The sequence below is a fragment of the Carassius gibelio genome, chromosome A19 (genome assembly GCF_023724105.1).
Source record: "Carassius gibelio isolate Cgi1373 ecotype wild population from Czech Republic chromosome A19, carGib1.2-hapl.c, whole genome shotgun sequence".
NCBI lineage: Eukaryota > Metazoa > Chordata > Actinopteri > Cypriniformes > Cyprinidae > Carassius > Carassius gibelio.
The window spans coordinates 28993769-29014721 of record NC_068389.1 but is presented as its reverse complement, the minus strand read 5'-3'; the positions used below and the strand labels follow the sequence as shown (position 1 = coordinate 29014721).

At 38.4% G+C, this 20953-nt stretch overlaps 1 protein-coding gene and 1 pseudogene across 1 annotated transcript; one reads left to right on the top strand and one right to left on the bottom strand.

Annotated features, from left to right (window-relative positions):
* Nucleotides 1-3476: 3476 nt before the first annotated feature.
* On the bottom strand, nt 3477-11286 carry LOC127935293 (Golgi phosphoprotein 3-like; annotated as a pseudogene).
* A 2445-nt stretch (nt 11287-13731) lies between these two features.
* On the top strand, nt 13732-16457 carry LOC127935123 (induced myeloid leukemia cell differentiation protein Mcl-1). Its single transcript, XM_052532734.1, has 3 exons — nt 13732-14319; nt 15491-15741; nt 16104-16457. Exons 1-3 carry the CDS (start codon nt 13908-13910, stop codon nt 16218-16220), a joined length of 780 nt encoding a protein of 259 aa, XP_052388694.1. The 5' UTR covers nt 13732-13907; the 3' UTR covers nt 16221-16457.
* Nucleotides 16458-20953: the final 4496 nt, after the last annotated feature.

The following is a 20953-nucleotide window of genomic DNA, read 5'->3' as shown; positions in this document are numbered from 1 at the left end:
CAAAAAGTTAACATGGTGGTTTATTAGCAATGGTATCAGATAATGAGCTTGCTTTGTAATATTTTACAGCCTTTTGGTAACTTGTCAGACTTTCCCTTAGAATTTGCCAGGAAACTTGCAACCAAAGATTGGGTTTCAGATTTCACCAAATGTCCCACAACCACAGAACAAGATGAAATCAGAAACATTACGAGGAAACAACTTCATTAACATACTAAAACATGTTTTCATTAATATATCATATCTATGTAATATAATGATGTCTTCATGGAAATGTTAAAAAAGAAAACGTTATAATACAATATAACATTGCTTGAGGGTTTGGCTCTAGATAACAGAATATAACGGGTAATATGTAATAGAAAAAAGTCATGAAAATGTAAATTTTTTTTGATTAGAATAAAATAAAATAAAATAAAATTAGGTCAGTATTAAACAGCAGAAGTCAATGGAAAGTCCCAATCATGTGATTTGTAATAGTTTTGATGTTCGTGTGGATGTGGTTTCTATAATTCAGCAAAATCTGATCAATGTGTCCTGTGTGATGAAAACAGATGACTAAATAATGTTCTGTTCTGTATCTAAAAACATCTGGACTATATAAACTGTATCTTAAAACATCCAAGCATACATGTAACTACCCTGTATGTAATTATACCATCATTCTTGACATCCACAAAAACATCTGAAGTTAGTCACTGATATAAATGTTATAGCAGTATTTTGGATTTCTTTTAAATTCTTCTGAAAAAAAGGAGAAAAGAGTAATAGCTGTATTTCATCATCTTGAGTCTTTGTCTTTCTTTGAATATTATGAATTCATATATCGTCACACATCACGTTCTGCTGAGCCAACAAAACTAAAATCAGTTCAAAGACCAAAGGAAATACAAATAATCACATTTTATCACCACGTGAACTTTGACCCTGAAGAAAGATCCTAAAGTGGCCCTCATCTGAAGTCGACTATTTCACATTTCCCTCTAATAGTCCAGAAAAACAATGATTTTGCAAGTTGTTAAAGTTGCAGTCTTCAACATTTAATCGTCAAAACCACCAATATTTAAATATTCTACATATCCTATAATTGATGCTAAAATAATTTCTTATCTTTTTATAGTGTATATATACAGTATATAATGTATATTTATCAATATACGCATATATTTCTTCCTTAGCCAAAATATTTAAAATCATGCTGTGTAATAATTTAAAATATCCAAAATAATACAAATTAAATGCTAATGCTAATAATAATGTGTGCAAAGGGCCTTGAGGTTCTTTTCAACATAAAAGTTCATTAAAAACATAATCGCTAACATACAGCCTCGAGTTCAATACTTATAGAAGCAGATCTGAAGAAGATATCTGCAGAAGATAAGAGATAAGAGAGCGGATCACATGTGTCATGTGACAGTGTGAGGGTCATGTGATGAGGAAGTGAGGTCAGGTGTCAGTATGAGGGTCAGGTGATGAGGAAGTGAGGTCATGTGACATGCATGCCACACACGCTCTCTGAATGTTGAACGTTGCATATTTCACATTTCGCAACAGAAAAACTTGCACGGTTATCCAAAACCACACACGCTCCCTACCTAGACAGCATTTCAGGACGTTCCAGTCATTGTTACATTAGATTAATTTATATGCCGTTATGGTTTATAATATTAATGTTTTGAGTTTGAGTTAAATATTAACATTTTGAATTGTCTATTATTGTATTTATTTATTTTTCTATTATTTTTTATTTTAATTTAAATTTACATTTAGTTAAAAGTTTTAGGAATTTAGTTGTTTCTTATTTTAATAAATAAAATTGTTTTTTGTTTTTTTTACAGGTCTATGAATTAGTTTTATTAATATTTTTAAATAGCTATTATTTGACTTATTTAATTTATATTATTTGTATTTTATTTTTAAATACATTTTAGTTAAAAGTTTTAGGAAATTTGCTGTTCTTTTTACAGGTCTACGAATTAGTTTTATTAACATTTCTAAACTTTCACATTTACAGAGTCATTTAGTAGACACTTTTATCCAAAGCTACTTACAAATGAGGACAAAGGAAGCAATCAAAAACAACAAAAAGAGCAATGATATATAAGAGCTATAACAATTGTCGGTTAGCTTAACACAGTACATGTAGTAAGGGCTTTCAAATAATATAATAAATAAATAAAAAGAAAACAGATAGAATAGAAAAAGAATAGAGCAAGCTAGTGTTAGCAAATCTGCAGGATCGGACAGTTTTAGCAATGTGGTCTGAGAAAGTCATTCCAGCAAACCCATCGTTTCATCACAATTTCACCATCATGTCAGGCACATCAATCATAACTCCAAGGTTTCTAGCTGTTTTTGAAGGAGTTATGGTTGATGTGCCTAACTTGTTGGTGAAATTGTGATGAAACGATGGGTTTGCTGGAACCACAAGCAGTTCTGTCTTGGCAAGGTTGAGTTGAAGGTGATGGTCCATCATCCAGGAAGAAATGTCTGTTAGACAAGCTGAGATGCGAATAGCTACTGTTGGATCATCAGGATGGAATGAGAGGTAGAGTTGAGTGTCATCAGCATAGCAGTGGTATGAAAAGCCATGTTTCTGAATGACAGAACCTAATGATGCCATGTAGACAGAGAAGAGAAGTGGTCCAAGAACTGAGCCCTGAGGCACCCCAGTAGTTAGATGCTGAGACTTGGACACCTCACCTCTCCAAGATACTTTGAAGGACCTATCTGATAGGTAAGACTCAAACCATTGAAGTGTTGTTCCTGAGATGCCCTTTGGCAGTAGGGTTGATAGGAGGATCTGGTGGTTAACTGTGTCAAAAGCAGCGGACAGATCAAGCAGGATAAGTACTGAAGATTTGGATTCTGCTCCTGCCAGTCTTAGAGCTTCAACAACTGAGAGCAAGGCCGTCTCAGCTGAATGTCCACTTCTGTAACCAGATATTATTATAATTATTATTTTTATTTTTTTCACTTTAATTTTATTTAAAAGTTTTAGGAATTTTGTTGTGTGTTTTTTAAGGTCTTTATTGTTTTTATTCTATTTTTGTTCCAGTTTTAATTTCATTATTTGAGTACTTCAAAAACTGTGAAATGTTGCCTAGGGGGTTCAAATATTTCATATATATATAAAAAAAACCTTGGCAGATAACTGAAATAAAATCTGAAGATGAAGTACTAAAATCAATATGAAGTCAAATTAAGCTCAGTGTTGTTATTGTCAATTAAAACTATTCAAAATCATTTGTAATTAAAATAAAAAGAAAATAAATCTGATATAACTTGAGCATTACTTTGGTTTTGGTTTAAATACTAAAATTACTAAAAATATTTAAAGCCAAAAATGTTTAAAATACAAAAACATGTATAAGTAACAGAACTGTTTGTTTTATACTTTAGCGAATGTGTGGTGCCAAATACAAGCCTGTGCTTTATGCACACTACGAGGCGTCTCGTCAGTTCGGTTGCTGTCTATGTAGGGAGGGTCGGCTGTAGTTGTCTCAGGATCTGTTGAAGGCCGCCAGCATGGCCCAGATCACCTCCTCCGCAGGGGTCATGACCTTTGTGCTCTCTAGGTCGGGGTCGGTCTCTAGCAGGCTGCGTAAGCGTGTGCTAGCCTTTTTGTAGTTGTCATCACTCAGCGAGGAAAGTGCATTCTCCAAACACCTGCGGCCTGTGCTAACAGGATCAGCGCTAGCATACGGTGGCTCATGTGATGCCAGTCATTGGTCCAGTGCTTCAGCAGATCATCCTGCAGACACTGCACCAGACGCTGCATCACACTGCTGTCCGTCAGCGGGTGTATGGTCATTTGAAACAGCAGGAAGGACTGCTTCTCTGTGCTCAGAACACCCTTCTTCACCAGTCTCTCGACCAGACGCTCGCGCATGTTACACATCTGGAAGTGGCGCTTTAAGGGATTCCACATCTCGCCTGAAAGCAAGCAGAAAAACTCAATTCACTCCACCATGCTTGAATGCTTCTTGTCTCCCAGCATTCTTTAATATTTGACGCATGATGACCACTACATATTTTGAGCTCTGAAAGAGAACTATATATATTTATTTAAAAAAATGTTTTTATTAAATTAAATTAAATTAAAACTTTAAGAATGTCACCTTCAGCAATTAATTAAAATAAAATAAGATTAAAATCATTTAAACCAAAACTGAAATATGATAATTAATGTTAAATATAAATATCTTTGTAAAATAAAATAATAATAAAAATGAAAAACAATATAATTACTAAGTCTAATAAAAAATAAAAATGATTGAAACAATTTTTTTAAAAATAAAAGCTAATACGAAATATAAATAAATATTAAAATAATCCTGATTCATTTATTCTTCTTTTCTTTCATTTTTTTTATTTGAAAAATGTAGTATATGTCAGGGTTCAGGGTGCTTCATCGGCTTCCCTGTTGTCTGTGTCCTGTCGTTTTCTGCAGCTCGTGACCTGGGCAGGTGTGTGCAGTGTGTGCAGATCACAAGCTGATTGCTCTCACCTGTCGCTTGTTCCCATTCTCCCTTTTATTCTCTGCTGTGTCTGTCCCTTGCTGTCAGTAGATTTCGTGTTGTCACTGTGATTGTACTGTGTGTCTGTTTCCTCACCTTTTTTCACCGGTGTGCTCAGGACGTCTAGACGAGGAGTCCTTCTGCAGGTGTCTGTACAGAAGACTCTAGAGTTGTTACATGTAGGATTATTTTTGGATTTTCAATTGTACCAAATAATCTGTTGCATGAATCCTCTGCATTTGAGTTCTCTTTCTTCACGTCCCTGATAGAGTCTACTGACCATTATGGACTCAGCAGAGGAGATCAACGTTCTCCGAATCCTCAGGCAGCAAGGCACACTGCTGGGTAGACAGCAGGAGAAGATCACCACTTCTCGTCACGCTTTTTCGGAGCTTTCACTGCAACTGACACAGATCACAGAACGGCTTGATCGTCTTCAGATTATTCCTTCCGTGACTCCAGTTGTACACCGGCCATCCGAACCAGAGACAGTTGCTTCCCGTTATGCAGAACCTCATCTTAATCCACCTGCTCCAAACTCAGGTGAGCCCTACTCATGCCGTTCATTTCTGTCGTGATGTTCGCTGACTTTTTAACTCCAGCCCTTTTGTTTTTTCCACGGAGCGATCTAAAATGGCATTCACCATCACACTTTTAATCTGACATGTGAGAGAATGGGGAACGGCCATGTGGGACAATGAACATCAGTTTTGCAGCTCGTTTAAGGAGTTTTCAGAGGAGCTCTGCAAAGTGTTTGATCGCTCCATGCTTAGGACGGACGGTTTAGTTGATCTCGCAATCCACATTGACAACCGGATAGTTCTCCGGTCCCGTCATCGGTGGGGTGTGGTCTCTCAAATGTGCCAGAGGCTTACCATGACTTGAGAGCGGTTTTCAGTAAGTCCCGAGCTTCATCTCTTCCTCCGCACCGCCTGTAAGACTGTGCAATAGATCTGTTGCCTGGCACTTCTCCACCTAGGGGGCGTCTTTACTCTCTTTCCAGGTCTGAGAAGGAGGCCATGGAGAAGTACATCAATGATTCTCAGGTAGCTGGCATCATCCAGCCCTCTTCCTCTCCGGCTGGGGCGGGGTTCTTCTTCGTGGGGAAGAGGGATGGATCACTCCATCCCTGTATAGATTATCGGGGGTTGAATTACATCACGGTCAAGAATCGTTATCCTTTGCCGTTGATGTCATCGGCCTTCGAGCACTCACAGGGGACAACCATCTTTATGAAGTTAGATCTTCGCAATGCTTATCTCCTAATTCTGATTAGGGAGGGGGACGAAAGGAAGACCACTTTCAACACCCCCACGTGGCACTTTGATTATTTGGTTATGCCCTTTGGACTTTCTAACTCCCCGGCGATCTTCCAGGCACTCATCAGTGATGTGCTTAGAGACATGGTCACCACAGGCTCAGGCTGCATTTTGAAATTTAAAGAGTCGCTTTGTTTCGGCTCTCATTCTTGCTACTCCCGATCCGTCTTGTCAGTTCGTTGTGGAGGTAGATGCATCAGAGGTGGGAGCGGGGGCGATTTTGTTGTAGAGGTCACCTTCGGATGAGAGAGTACACCACTGCATATTTTTTCTCATTGTTTAACCCCCTCGGAACAGAATTACGGACCGATCATAAAAACGTAGAATACATTTGCACCCTAAACAACTTAATTCCCGACAGGCTTGCTGGGCACTGTTCTTCGGTCGGTTCAATTTTAACATCTCCTATTATCCAGGGTCCAAGAATGGTAAGCCTGACACACTTTTGCAGATCTTTGAGGCTGAACTAAGATCCATCCTCCCGGTGACTATTCGGCCTCCCGATTGGTTGGTAGCGATGGTCACCTGGGGGGTGGAATCCAGAGTCCGCTCGGCTCTGCGCAACATCACAGTTCCCGCGGAGTGCCCTGAGAGCCTGTTGTTTGTGCTAGCTTTCCACCCAGGAGCGACACGTACCTGTAGTTCAATCAAGCAGCGCTTCTGGTGGCCTTCCATGGTGTGGGACGCTATATAAAATGTGTGGCCTTCGAGAACCTGTCCACTACAGTAAGGACTACCATGTTGCCATTAGATGGAGGTAGGCCTGTGGCGAAGTCCATAGCTATGTGTGACCAAGGTCTCGAACCCTGCTGGGGGTTGATTGGAGCCCTTACCAAAGTACGTGTTTGTTTTCCTTCCAGTGCTGTTTAGGCTTCCAGCCACCTTTATTCCCCTCCCAAGAATCCAACGCCGTTGTTCCGTCCGTACACTCGTTTATTCAGAGATGCCTCCGTGTTGTCATTGTGATTGCGCTGTGTGTCTCTTTCCTGACCTTTTTCCACTGCTGTGCTCAGTACGTCTAGACGAGGAGTCTTTCGGTTGGCCGTATGCCGGAGATCCTCTGTCTTGTTTTCCACGTCCCGTTGGGAATTGCACCAGAGGCTGCCAATTGTACCAAATAAACTGTTGCACGAATCATCTGCATTTGAGTTCTCTTTCTTCACATCCCTAACAGTATATATATATAAAACTAATTGTATGCTTGTAACAAAAAAAATTAAAACCATCTGCAAAACTTAAAGGGAAAGCAAGTACATTTTTCTGTAATTTTGCAGGTCAAGATGCCTTGATTTAGGAATGCCTCACCGGTCAGCAGCGTGATCCAGCTGGACATGTCCTTTGGCGGGTCAGTGATCTTAATGAGCTTCAGTGCTTCATCCAGCAGCACGTCACCCGTGGGATCAGACGAACTCACCAGCACCTGCACACACACACCATTAATCTGGAGTAAACACCTGCACAGACACTAAAACACAGCTAATCTACAACATTTCTAAAACTTTAACATTTAGCAGTGCTGTACTTTGTTTTTATTGTTATAGTAAAACAATAAAACTATATCAGTATCACTATGACATTAAAATAGCACTGACTGAATTATTGTCAATGTATTTATTTTTTAACACCATATCATCAACAGACGCTAGTTTCATGTATAAAATAATAATAGCTAAGAAAAGTAGAGAAAATTATACACAAATAAAATTTTTATTTTCCTTATTACAATATAAAAATGTATAGCAATTATGTAGGCTCTTGCTGTTTGAATTTTGATAGAAAATATAGAATTTTGCCATTAAAAAAAACCTGCACATTAGTTATTTTTTAATAAAACTATGCAATGACTAATTTATTTTAGTATAACTGATATGCTATTATAGTTTTTATTAATATTTTAATGCATTTTTATTTGATATATTTTCCATTTTATTTAGTTTTATTCATTTTTTTGTGCTTTTGTAGTTTGTATTAGCTTACTTTTTATTAATATGTCTATACATACATTTTTAATTATTTCTATTTCAGTTTTACATTAAACATAAATGAGATGTAGACTTGGCAACTAGCTAAAAATAATTCTACTATTTTCTACTTTTATTTTATTCTAGTTAAAGTTACATTTATTTATTTATTTAAAACTGTTATTTAATTTTGAATTAATTTAATTTAGTTTTAACTATAATACCCTGTTTCCAATAAATTATCCCAAAAAATTAATACTTGGCATCTTGCATTCACAGTTGGACCAACTCATGTATAATGGGCTTCACTTTAAATGATCTGTTTGGGATACATTAATTCCATTTGCAAGTAAAAGTATGCTTTGCTTCATCTCAAGTTTTAGATGTTTTCAGTTGAGTGCAATGCAAATCATCTTCCAGCAGCAGTGAAACACTAACGAGGGTAACGCCTCCGGTCCAGCCGGTTTAGTTCAGAGATAAGGTGTGTTAGAAATTTGTGTTTAACTTCAAATTTGCTCAAACTCAACCGAGACACATACCACCTCACAAAACTGAATATAAGTTCTGTGGAAAAAAAAGTGGAAAGGTTTATCTACAGGATTTCCACTCTATGAATTAAATGCAAAACAAATTATGTGAATAATTATATAGCTCCAGGACCGATGCAAGCTCAAATGCCGCTCTAGGCAGAGCACGATCGTGCCGCCCCCACCTCACGCTCTTAGGTATACTTAAGATGCATGTAAACAAATTATTAAAAAAAAAAAAAAAATTACACTAAAAAAAGAAAAACGTATAGTTTCAGAAGGTTTTTTTCTTACTGCAGCGTGAAAAAAGCACACAATGCAACAGCTGCATATAATTTCTGCTTTATAATAGATAGTGTACAGAATAAAACTAAACATGCACACATGCTTTGGATAAAAGCGTCTGCTAAATGAATAAATGAATAAATGCACACAACTGACATTGTAACATCTCAGCATTCTAAACATAGGCTCATTTAGCCTATAAATAGACCAACGCACCAATAAAAAATAGTCATTTTTAACAAATTAAATTAAGATGAATTTTAAATTTAGATGGGTATTTGGCAATAACGAAATTAAGATAAAGGCTCCGCCAGATTTGCTTTGCACTAGCAGATGATATTTAAATAGGGGGTGAAATGCTATTTCATGCATACTGAGTTTTTTATACTGTTAAAGAGTTGGATTCCCATGCTAAACATGGACAAAGTTTAAAAAATTAAGTTGTAGGTTTGAAGGAGTATTTCTGTTCCAAAAATACTCCTTCCGGTTTGTCACAAGTTTGGGAAAGTTTTTTTCGAGTATGGCTCTGTGTGACGTTAGATGGAGCAGAATTTCCTTATATGGGTCCTGAGGCACTTCTGCCGGAAGAGCGCGCGCTCCCGTATAGCAGAGCACTGAGAGCACAACAGACTTCACTGATCAGAGCGAGAGCGTCGCCAAATGTCACAAAAGAAGTGTGTTTTTGGTTGCCAGGGCAAGACAACCCTGCACAGATTACCAAAAGAGAAACAGCATTAAGAGACCAGTGGATGGAGTTTTTTTTTACACAGCATCAACGGAGTTGTGCAAGTGTTTGTGTTTGTTCCCTGCATTTCGAAGATGCTTGTTTTACAAACAAGGCCCAGTTTGATGCCGGATTTGCACATCGTTTATTTCTTAAGGATGATGCAGTCCCAACGAAAAAGGGTCACGATCGTGTGTTGGAACCGCAGGCGGTGAGTAAAACTGCTTCAAATATCTCTGTGTTGTTAACAGCTATCGGCGCGTAAGCACATCAAGTAAACAACATGAGATGTGTCATCAAACTGCACTTTCCACATGTACAGCTTAAAAAAAAAAAAAGACGACATAAAGTGGAACTTAGTCATTTTCCAAAACCGCTAAGCAAATACAGTTTCAGTACATATCGGGAGTTCGGAGCGGTTTCGCGAATCATTTGTGTCTGTTTGGGGATCGCGAATCATTTGAATCAGTTCGGGAGTTCGGAGCGGGATCGCGAATCATTTGAGTCAGTTCGGGAGTTCGGAGCGGGATCGCAAATCATTTGAGTCAGTTCGGGAGTTCGGAGCGGTTTCGCGAATCATTTGTGTCTGTTTGGGGATCGCGAATCATTTGAATCAGTTCGGGAGTTCGGAGCGGGATCGCGAATCATTTGAGTCAGTTCGGGAGTTCGGAGCGGTTTCGCGAATCATTTGTGTCTGTTTGGGGATCGCGAATCATTTGAATCAGTTCGGGAGTTCAGAGCGGTTTCCCAAAACATTTGAGTCAGTTCAGGAGTTCGTAGCGGGATCGTGAATCATTTGATTCAGTTTGGGGATCGCGAATCATTTGAATCAGTTCGGGAGTTCGGAGCGGGATCGCGAATCATTTGAGTCTGTTTGGGGATCGCGAATCATTTGAATCAGTTCGGGAGTTCGGAGCGGGATCGCAAATCATTTGAGTCTGTTTGGGGATAGCGAACCCTCAGAAATCACTCACCCTCCAAAAGCACAATATAAGTCAAAAGAAATCCTCAGAATTTAAAAACATTTTAGCAGGTATGGAAACAGTTCCTCAGCTTGTCTTATTTAGTCATCAGTCACTATCATAAAAATGCTTCAACTCACCACATCTGCCTGTTTATAAAATTATCCTGACGTCCAACTCAGATTTTGGTCTTAGACTGTGTTCACTTCTCTGTACACTCAGCAGTGCACTAGCGCTTCACCTGCGGACACGCCCCTGCGGGCCCTCAACCAATCAGGACACGCTTCAAGCGCCGCTCATCCAATCAGAGCGCTCAAACGGCGCACCTGTTCTGTGTGCGGCCGTACTTCAAAATTTCCTCAACTCTATTTAATATGATTGTGTAAATACATATCGATAATTTCAGAGCTATAATTCGCCAATTTCGTGAGTTTCTGTAACTTGTTTTCAAGTTAAATGTGGAAAAAAATCCTACGCGATCCTGACACAAAACATAAACGTTGTACATTTCACTCAATATTGTTGTATCATAATTTAAATGTCAAAACATGTGAGTTCCGTGTGTTTCAGAATATGTATGTTGCATGTTTTGAAGCGCTTTTTGGTTCAACAGCGCTCAGCCCTCGGCATTTTATTCACATTCATGCCAAAACACCTCACAAAGAACTGGTTTGGGGTTAATGGTGTTTATTCAGCTTTCTGGGTAAAGTTACATAGTTTTCATTATGATTAAAACACAGGAGAGGCAGGTACCGATCAATGAGAGGAATAATAACACATAAAAAAGTCCATAAATTAGTCGCTCCGAAGTTCAGTCGCGAATAGAAGAGCTTCTATAGTCTTTGATGTTTATCTGAAAATGCTGTGTGTTAATACGTGAAGGAAAAGAAATCGTGATTTAGGATTACGCCGAGTGTGACTCGCGGAGGCCACGCCCACGCTACGCTCCTCACTCTGATTGGTTGAGCACTCGGTCAGTCACAAACATGCTCCATTCCTATTGGTTGGTGTTTGTCCTACTACGTTTGTTTTGCTGAGAGACAGATTTCTGAAGTACAAATAGTCAAGACACATTTATTTCTGTAGTGCTTTATTTATAGTGCTTCGATTCAAAGAGATAAACGTGAAAAACTTATTTGTTAATGATGTTACAGTTCATCATTTATGAATCAAATTCGATTTAGGCTGGAAAGCAGTTCTACAGAAGACTATTGTGTTATCATTCAGATCATCTGATCATCTTGATAAACAAATCATCGTTTTATTATAAATACATATGCATATTTTATTATATTAATATAAAATAAGAGTAATATAAGGGTTACTAATAAATAAGTGTTATAATATATTAATAATAAACCCGTTAAAACAGTATATGTTAACATTAATAATCAATCATATATATGTGTGTGTGTGTGTGTGTGTGTGTGTGTGTGTGTGTGAACATCTGTTGAACTGTAATTTATTTCTGTGAGAATTTTCAGCATCATTAGAAATCTTTTAATACTATATACATCTTTAGTATCACTTTTTATCGATTTAACAAATCCTTACTGAATAAAAGCATTCATTTCTTTCCAAATAAAAACTAAAAGAAAGAAAATGTACTGATCCCAAACTTTTGAACGGTAGTTAATATTGTTACAAAATAATTATATTTGGAATAAATGCTGTTCTTTTTATTTTTTTTATTCATCAAAGAATCCTGAAAAAAAGATCAAAGGTTCCAAAAAATATATATGACGTATCATACTGATTCCAAACCTTTAAAAAAATTTATATAGACAATATATAATAAACAAACTGATTGTTTGCAATCTGAAATGATGATTAAATGTGTGTGTTCAATCTCCAGAAAAGCCCTGAACTCTTATGTATTTGAAAAAAAAAAAAATAAATAAAAAAAAAATATATAGGCTATATATATATATATATATATATATATATATATATATATATATATATATATATATATATATATATATATATATATATATATATATACACACACACAGGTCAAAAGTTTGGCATCAGAACGAATTTTCATGTTTTTACATGTGATCTGCTTATTAAGGCTGCGTTTATTTGATCAGAAATACAGGGAAAACAGTAATAATGTGAAATATTATTATGATGTAAAATTTTTTCTATTTTAGTACACATTAAAGTGTAATTTATTTCTGTGAAATGCAGCTGTATTTTCAGCATTATTCCTCCAGTCTTCAGTGTCACATGATCTTCAGAAATCATTAAATTATATTGATTTATTACTGTTTTGACACTTAATATTTTTTTTCAGGGTTCTTTGATGAATAAAAAGTTAAAAAGAATAGCATTTATTTAAAATAGAAATCTTTTCTAAAAATATACACTACTGTTCAAAAGGTTGGGGTCAGTACAGTTTTATTCTTTCTTTCTTTTTTAAAGTAATTAAAACCTTTATTCAACAAGAATGTTTTAAATTGATAAGAAGTGATAGTAAAGATTATATAACTCATACTGTTATGTAAGATTTTGGTCATATCGCCCATCCCTACTGGACTCCTGGAACTCACACACACACACACACACATACACACACACATGCTTTCAGTGTGTCTGACTGAAGAATGATGTGCATGAATGAATGTGTACAGTGAACAGAGTGATGTATGAACACACTTTTTGATGATGATGATTGTGTGTGTGTGTGTGTTAAATATTTGGCAAATATTTTATGTTAGCATTTGAAATAAATGTTTACAGTCAGTTAAACTTCTTTGTCTTTTTGTGCTGCGTATGATTGATTTAATCTCAGAATGATCCCAAAGTCTGATTTAAGTCCAGCACGATTTAAATGTTTCATAATAATTAACAGCTAAAAAACATTAGAAATGTAGAAAAGTAATAATATCTGATCAATTACACCAATAAAGTAATTGAAAAACACTACTTGTTACATTTTAAACAGGGTAACTTGTCCCAACACTGATACTAACTTATCATTTTACCTCGAGCTATTGGATTAGGCCTGTATTTCCCTCGTTTCAGCTCAATATTATGACAGTTTGACTTAAAGCGTTATTTATAATCTTTAGTGGTTCATTCAAGCCACAGCCAGTTCGAAACAACCCAATGAACCAATGACGTAGTTCCAGAGGAAATCCATATAAGGCTTTAAGGGAATACTTCCTTCGCTTGAAATGAAAATATGTACAGTCTTTTACCTTTGACTTTTTTTTTAATTTTCTGTAAAGTTTTTCACTCGAAATGATATGTTGTATGCTTATGAGTTCAGCCGTAGCTGGTTATCCTCACACATGCTCTAAAATTCTTTAGATACGGATTTTTTCTAAGGTCATTGGGAGAAATGAATGGGAAATTTACTTCCGCCCACTTTACCCCCGTCTGTGGGCGGGACTGATGCTCTATAAAAGCATCCAGCAACCGAACTACTTCCGCTTCACTCTGCACAAAAGAGTGTCGACCCAGGACGAGCACTATCACTATCTCCTTTCAAAGACTAAGCTTTAACCTTCTACTCGAAACTTTAACCTACTCGTTTAGATCTATTTTAAGTTTTTGTTTTATTATATATAAATCGCTTTCTTTCACCTCGTGATAAGAAATATGGCTCTGACTTTTGGGATTAAACGAACGGCGTTGAGTGTCTTCGCGCAGGGCGCGCACACGGCGCTTGTACCCGGGCCCGCGCTCAAGCCGTGCACGGAAGACGAACTCGACGGGTACGCGGAGGAAACGGACGCCGCGCTGAAGCCGATGAGGCCCGGGACGAACGGCCTGAAGGGGCTGCAACTGGACGGGCGGCTCGTGTCCGCGAGGGACGGCTCTCTACCGAACACCCCGGACCCGAGAGAGCTGGGCTCCGCCGAACTGGAGCTGGACACGCGGCAGCTTCTGCTAGACTTCTACCGCACGCACACGGGCATGTGTCCGACTGACCGGAAGCGTCATCACGCGTTACCGACAATGAGGCGCGTCGTGGCGGACATTCTCATAAAGCACCAGATCACTTACAAAGGTAAGACTCATGCGCGTTCGCGAGACCCCCAACAAAGATGCGCGCTCCCAGCGCGGCTGTTCGACTCGTTTGTTGTCAGTTTATCGATAATAATAATAATAATAATAATACATATCCGTGATTATTTTATCACTCTTCAGTACATCTTCCTTTGCCATGTTTTTAACATTAGCCCACGTAACTAAAAAAAAAAATAGCAGATTGGATCATGTAAATGTAAATAGAATCACTTTGGTATACATTTGAAATTATTATTTTTTTGTGGTTGTTGTTCTTATTTGACCTTAACGAACCAGTAAGTTAGTTTCTCTCTCGGTCAGGGTGTTGTGTTATTTCTCAGTAGGGTTAGGGTTTTTTTTATCTGGTCAAACCGCAAAGTTCGTCATATTTCTCGGAACGGCGCGAGTTCCGCTTATCAGCCGCCTACAGGAAGCAGAAAACCCCGGCTCGGAGTCTGTTTATACACACTCTGGTCTGAGTTCAGCGGGTTTACAGAGAAACTCTTTCGAAAGCGCTGTGCCACGGAGTCACTTTAACACGCAATCGGTCACAATCTCTCTCGATCTCACGAAAACCGCTTTCTCTTTCGTAACGAAGGAATTGTTGTTTTATGAAAACGCCTCGAGCCTGATCTGCAATCAGTTGTTACTGCATTAACCCCTAATTAATAAAACTGAGGTTATTTTTGCAACTGGATTATTATAGTTGACTAAAACCGAAACCAAAATTAAAACGATAAATTTCCTTCACTTGCAAAAACATTAATTGATAAAATATAAAAATATTATTCCAGTCATCCAAGACTGCTCACTTCAGTTTAATTTAACATCAGTACTTAAAAAAAAAAAAAAAAAAAAAAAAAATCTAATTATAATTGATATAACCATTAAAAATGACTGCACAAAATTACTTAAACTGTAAAATTGCAATGATTGCTGAAAATAGATTTCAAATTTAAAACTCGTTTGTGATTTTACTGTTTTCCAGTGAGTTGTAATTCTGGTTTGATCCGCATTTCCTAGTTCATTTAGTTCCTCTTCTTTGTTTTGAGCATTAATTAACCTGAAAAGGGGCGGGGCTTGTGATTGTCAGTGTCTGAGGAGTGTTTCTGAACAATGTCATACCTGACCAGGGTGGAGTTACTGAAGTGTGTGTGTGTGTGTGTGTGCAGGAATGCTGCAGCGTCTGCAGCTGGACTCTCAAGCGGACGACATGAGCTTCATCAGCTCTATAGCCAGATCCATGTTCAGAGACCACACGACGAACTGGGGCCGGATCGTGAGTCTGGTGGCGTTCGGAGCCGTGGTGTGTCAGCAGCTGAAGGAGATGCAGAGAGAGCGGTGTGTGGAGACGGTGGCCGAGCAGATCTCCTGCTATCTGATCTCAGAACAGCACGACTGGCTCCTCAACAACAAGAGCTGGGTGAGAGACTGGAGCATGTGTGTGTGTGTGTGTGTCCTTCACTGCATGATTCAGAGCCCTGTGTGTGTGTGTGTGAGGCTCCGTCCAATCAGAGGAGCTCATGTATCACACCAGCTGAGAAACCACTGTTAAACTCGCCCACATCTTCATCCACCCTCGTAATGTGCTCAAAGAAGGGCTATTTTTAACTAACCTTGTTGCATCAAGAAACTTGAGCAAATGTGGGTGGGGTTCAAACGGAGGTCTTAGCAATGCATATTACTAATCAAAAGTTAAGTTTTGATCCATCTGCTCCAGGGTCACAGATGATGTGTGTTTAGACATGACTGTGTTTTGAACGGTTTGTCTCTGTGTCTGTGCAGCATGGGTTCGAGGAGTTCTTCCGTGTGGAGGATGTGGAGTCGGCGGTCCGCAGCGCTCTGATGGCTGTTGTGGGATGTGCCGGGATCGGAGCCGGTCTGGCGTTCCTGATCCGGTGACCCCGTCTCCCATCGCTCTTGTGACCGCCGCACTCGTCCTCAGACGCTGAAGCGTACACTAGCGTGAGGTTAGGAGCCGGGTTCCTGCTGCGCTCCGCTGGACTCCGCTTCCAGCTCGACATGCGCTCGCCATCCCAGCATGCACTGCACCAAAGACTGAGCTTGGCGTCAGCCAGCGACCAGCAAGAAGAGATTTTCAGATCTTATTTTTTTTAATAAAAAGTGTTCAGTAATGCACCTGGTGTCTGCATCGTTTGATTTCATTGCTTTACTTTGCAATTGATGTTATTGACCTTTTAGACAAAGAGAAGTGAAACTGATTTAATTTCAGAGTCTCTCCTGTCAACCAAAAGTGAAAACTGCTCTAAAACGCAGCCAAGGCTTCTAATTCCTCTAAATGCTTTCCGTTGTGGTTTTCACCGTGTAATGCAGGAAAGATAATGTGGCTCCTCAGGCTTTAACTGAATCCTGGCATTGCTTCAGTGTTTCTGGTACACTGCAGACCCACAGAGCTTAAACTGTGAACCGGCGGATCGAGAAGTTTGTGCAGTATGTATGGTCTGTGTTAATCGTAAGTATGAGGTGTGATTCGATACGAGTAATCACAGACTTTACACACACATTAGGTGAAGTCTAGTAAGTTTCACTTTCACTGCATGCCTTAATCGGTCCAATTAAAAAGCATGAAGGATTATCACAATTTCATATGGTTAATATCACAGGAAGCAAAAGTAAGCATAACAAATGTGATACTGATTTAATATAACAGTTAAAGAAGTAGTTAATAAGAGACTTGTTTTAAAAACTAAAGTCTCAAAGCCAAAGAGATATTCTTTATCAAAGTTGATACTCACACACACCTCATTTAAACACGCCCCCACATGTCTACATCACTGTGTGGAAAATTTGCATAAAGCCGCCCAAATGTCGACGCAAATAAAGAAGGCGTGGCTTCAGTAACACAGTGTTGAAGCAGTCATCTCAGGGAGATGTGTGTGTATCTAGGAGAAATCTAGGAGAAAACAAAAGCACTTTTTATTCTTAAAAAATGCATAACACTCAACAAAATATTGTCAAGTTATCGTTTAATTCTAGAATATTATTGAGATATAATTTTTTGTCAATATCGCACACCCCTAATTTGTTATTTAATGTATATCATAACTTATTGATAATAATTGTTTAAATTAATATAATAATACTTTTGACTCATCAATTTTCTTAACAATGGTTTAAAGGCTGAAATGTAAAGTTTATAGTTTTAGAAAACTTTGTTTTTGTGAAAACATTTTAACTGTAAATTATGCTTTTACAGCTCATATGATATAAATTTTTATTTGTGCAGGTCTTAAACATGTCTTAAAAAGTATTACTCATCTATAAGAAGCTGCTTTTGCAAAATTTCTCATAAATTGCAGTGTTCCTAAATTGGACTTACCTCCAGTAAAAAATCAGGAGAGAAATCTGCACAGATCCAGCAGTGTTTAAACAGATCTAAACTAATATGAGAGAGACAACAGCAGATGCACTTCTTCACTGGAGGAAGTGTTATTCTGGATTATAGACTCTATGTGTTTGAGTTAAAATCATCTTAATGCTGGATGTGTTTCAGGTTTTGTCTTCTCCAGATGTTCACTGATGGACTGGAGTGCTGTGGATTATTGTGATGTTTTTATCAGACTCATTCTGACGGCACCCATTCACTGCAGAGCATCCGTTGATGAGACACTGATGCAGTGCTGCATTTCTCCAAACCTGATGAAGACACACACTCATCTAGTTAGAGAATGATGCCGCTAGTTAATGTAAATATATCACAAGCACCGTGTGATCCAGACTTCAGTCTTCATTCAGACGGTTCTGTCCAGATGTGTTTGGGGATCTGCAGATGTTTCTGCGTGTGTTTGTGTTAGTTCTAGTGCAGCAAAACCACACAGCAGCAGTCTGACATATCTCATCTCTCTCTCTCTCTGTGTGTGTGTGTGTGTGTGGTTTCTGTCATCTGGTTCAGTGTGTTGATGCTTTTCTAGTTTACATTGCAATTCAGCAAAGACAGAGCACGACACAAACACCCGTCGCATCTGAAGTGTTGCGCTCTGCATTTCTGGTTGACAGCAGCATCTAAGACAAGATAAACACACACACACACACACACACACAGCAGTCCTGCACAACAACACCCTTGCAGCTTACAAATACATGCATTTCTCATGAACATCAGTAAGATTAACCTGAGCAACCTGAATCATTTAAGGGAAGGTTTTCACACATAAACACACTAATGAACCTTTGCGTCTCCTTTATCAGTGTGTGTGTGTGTGTGTGTGTGTTCAGCAGCAGATATCTGACACCATCAGCACACACCATAGACATTTCTGAGAAAGGTGTGTGTGTGTTTACTCTGACAGTATAATATCAGCTGATCCTCTATTTGACTTTACACATCAACAGTATCACTGCATGAAATACAAAATGACTCCAAAATTCACCAAAATGTGTTCATTTGACCGTAATCTTCTCAGAGAACGACGAACATGACAAAAGGATATATACTGAACAAAATTATAAACACAACACTTTTGTTTTTACCCCATTTTTCATGAGCTGAACTCAAAGATCTAAGACTTTTCAATGCACACAAAAGGCCTATTTCTCTCAAATATTGTTCACAAATCTGTCTAAATCTGTGTTCGTGAGCACTTCTCCTCACAGGTGTGGTATATCAAGATGCTGATTAGACTGTGTGATTATTGCACAGGTGTGGCTTAGGCTGGACATAATAAAAGTCCACTCTAAAATCTGCAGCTTTGCACAATGCCACAGAAGTTAGTGGGCAAGTGCTCACATTCGATGGCGTCTGGCTCTTTGGAGAGGTGTTCTCTTCACGGATGAATCCCAGTTTTCACTGTAAAGAGCAGACAGCGTGTATGGAGTCGTGTGGGTGAGTGGTGTACTGATGTTAACGTTGTGGATCGAGCGGGCCATGGTGGCGGTGGGGTTATGGTATGAGCAGGCGTATGTTATGGACAACAAACACAGGTGCATTTTATTGATGGCATTTTGAATGCACAGAGAACATTCATCCACAACCATCATTTATCCACAACCATCACCACATGTTGCACCAGAGAATTCCTGGAAGCTGAAAACATCCCAGTTCTTGCACAGCCAGCATATACACCGGAGATGTCACCCATTGAGCATGTTTGGGATGCTCTGGATCAGTGTATACGACAGTGTGTCCCAGTTCCTGCCAATATCCAGCAACTTCACACAGCCATTGAAGAGGAGTGGACCAACATCCCACAATCAACAACCTGATCAACTCTGTGATGAGATGTGTTGCACTGCGTGAGGCAAATCGTCCTCACACAAGATACCGACTGGTTTTCAGAGCCCCCTGGATCCCCCGATACAGTAAAACTGCAGATTTTAGAGTGTCCTTTTATTGTGTCCAGCCTAAGACACACCTGTGCAATAATCCTGCTGTCTAATCATCATCTTGATATGTCACACCTGTGAGGTGGATGATTAACTCACCAGAGGAGAAGTGCTCACGAACACAGATTTAGACAGATTTGTGAACAATAATTCAGAGAAATAGTCCTTTCGTGTACGTAGAAGAAGTCTTAGATCTTTGAGTTCAGCTCATGAAAAATGGTGCAAAAACAAAAGTATTGTGTTTATAATTTTGTTCAGAGTAGATGTGTGTGTGTGTGTGTGTGTGTGTGTGTGTGTTGTTAAAACAAATGCATGGTTTTCAATACTGTGTATATATATATATATATATATATATATATATATATATATATATATTAAAAACCATGCATTTGTTAATATATATAGTGGCAGTCAAAAGTTTAGAATATTAACTTTTTTATCTTCTAAGAAAGTATCTTCTGCTCATCAATAGAGTAAAAATAGAGTAAAATAGAAAAATATTATTACAATTTAAAACTGTGTTAAAGTGTAATTTATTTCTGTGATGCTCCGCTGTATTTTCAGCATCATTCCTCCAGTCTTCAGTGTCACATGATCTTCAGAAATCATGATAATATGATGATTTACTGCTCAAGAAACATTTCTGATTATTATCAGTGTTGAACACAGTCATGCTGCACAATATTTTTGTGGAAACTGTGATATTTTTTATTTTCCATGATTCATAGATGAATAGAAAGTTCAAAGAACAGATTTTATTTGTAATTGACTCTTCTGTAACATTAAAAATGTCTTTACATTTACATTTATGCATTTAGCAGAAACTTTTATCCGAAGTGACTTACAGTGAATTCAAGCTATACCAGTATGTACTAACACTTTTGATCTTAAAAAGTATTAATTTGTGTGTGTGTGTGTGTGTGTATGTGTGTGTGTGTGTGTGTGTGTGTGTGTGTGTGTAAATGTCTACAAACTCAAAGAATTTCCTCGAGTACGGACAGCAGAACCATCCGCTGTTTCTCAGACCACAAACATCACAGATAAGAACTCTCTCTCTCTCTCTCTCTCTCTCTCTCTCTCTCTCTCTCTCTCTCTCTCTCTCTCTCTCTCCCTCTCCCTCTCCCTGTCTCTCTCTCTCTCTCTCTCTCTCTCTCTCTCTCTCCCTCTCCCTGTCTCTCTCTCTCTCTCTCTCTCTCTCTGTTGTCTGTCTTGAGTGTCTGAACTTCCTCTGTAATGAAGCAGAAGATGAAAACAGGAAGTAACTCGATCTTGAACACACACCCCTGCCCTTC

What these genes read in the sequence shown, in the direction of transcription:
- LOC127935123 (XM_052532734.1), top strand. Translation starts at nt 13,908, where the DNA reads ATGGCTCTGACTTTTGGGATTAAACGAACGGCGTTGAGTGTCTTCGCG. An exon ending in GCACCAGATCACTTACAAAG is followed by an intron (nt 14,320 to 15,490) that starts GTAAGACTCATG and finishes GTGTGTGTGCAG; the next exon opens with GAATGCTGCAGCGTCTGCAG. An exon ending in TCCTCAACAACAAGAGCTGG is followed by an intron (nt 15,742 to 16,103) that starts GTGAGAGACTGG and finishes GTGTCTGTGCAG; the next exon opens with CATGGGTTCGAGGAGTTCTT.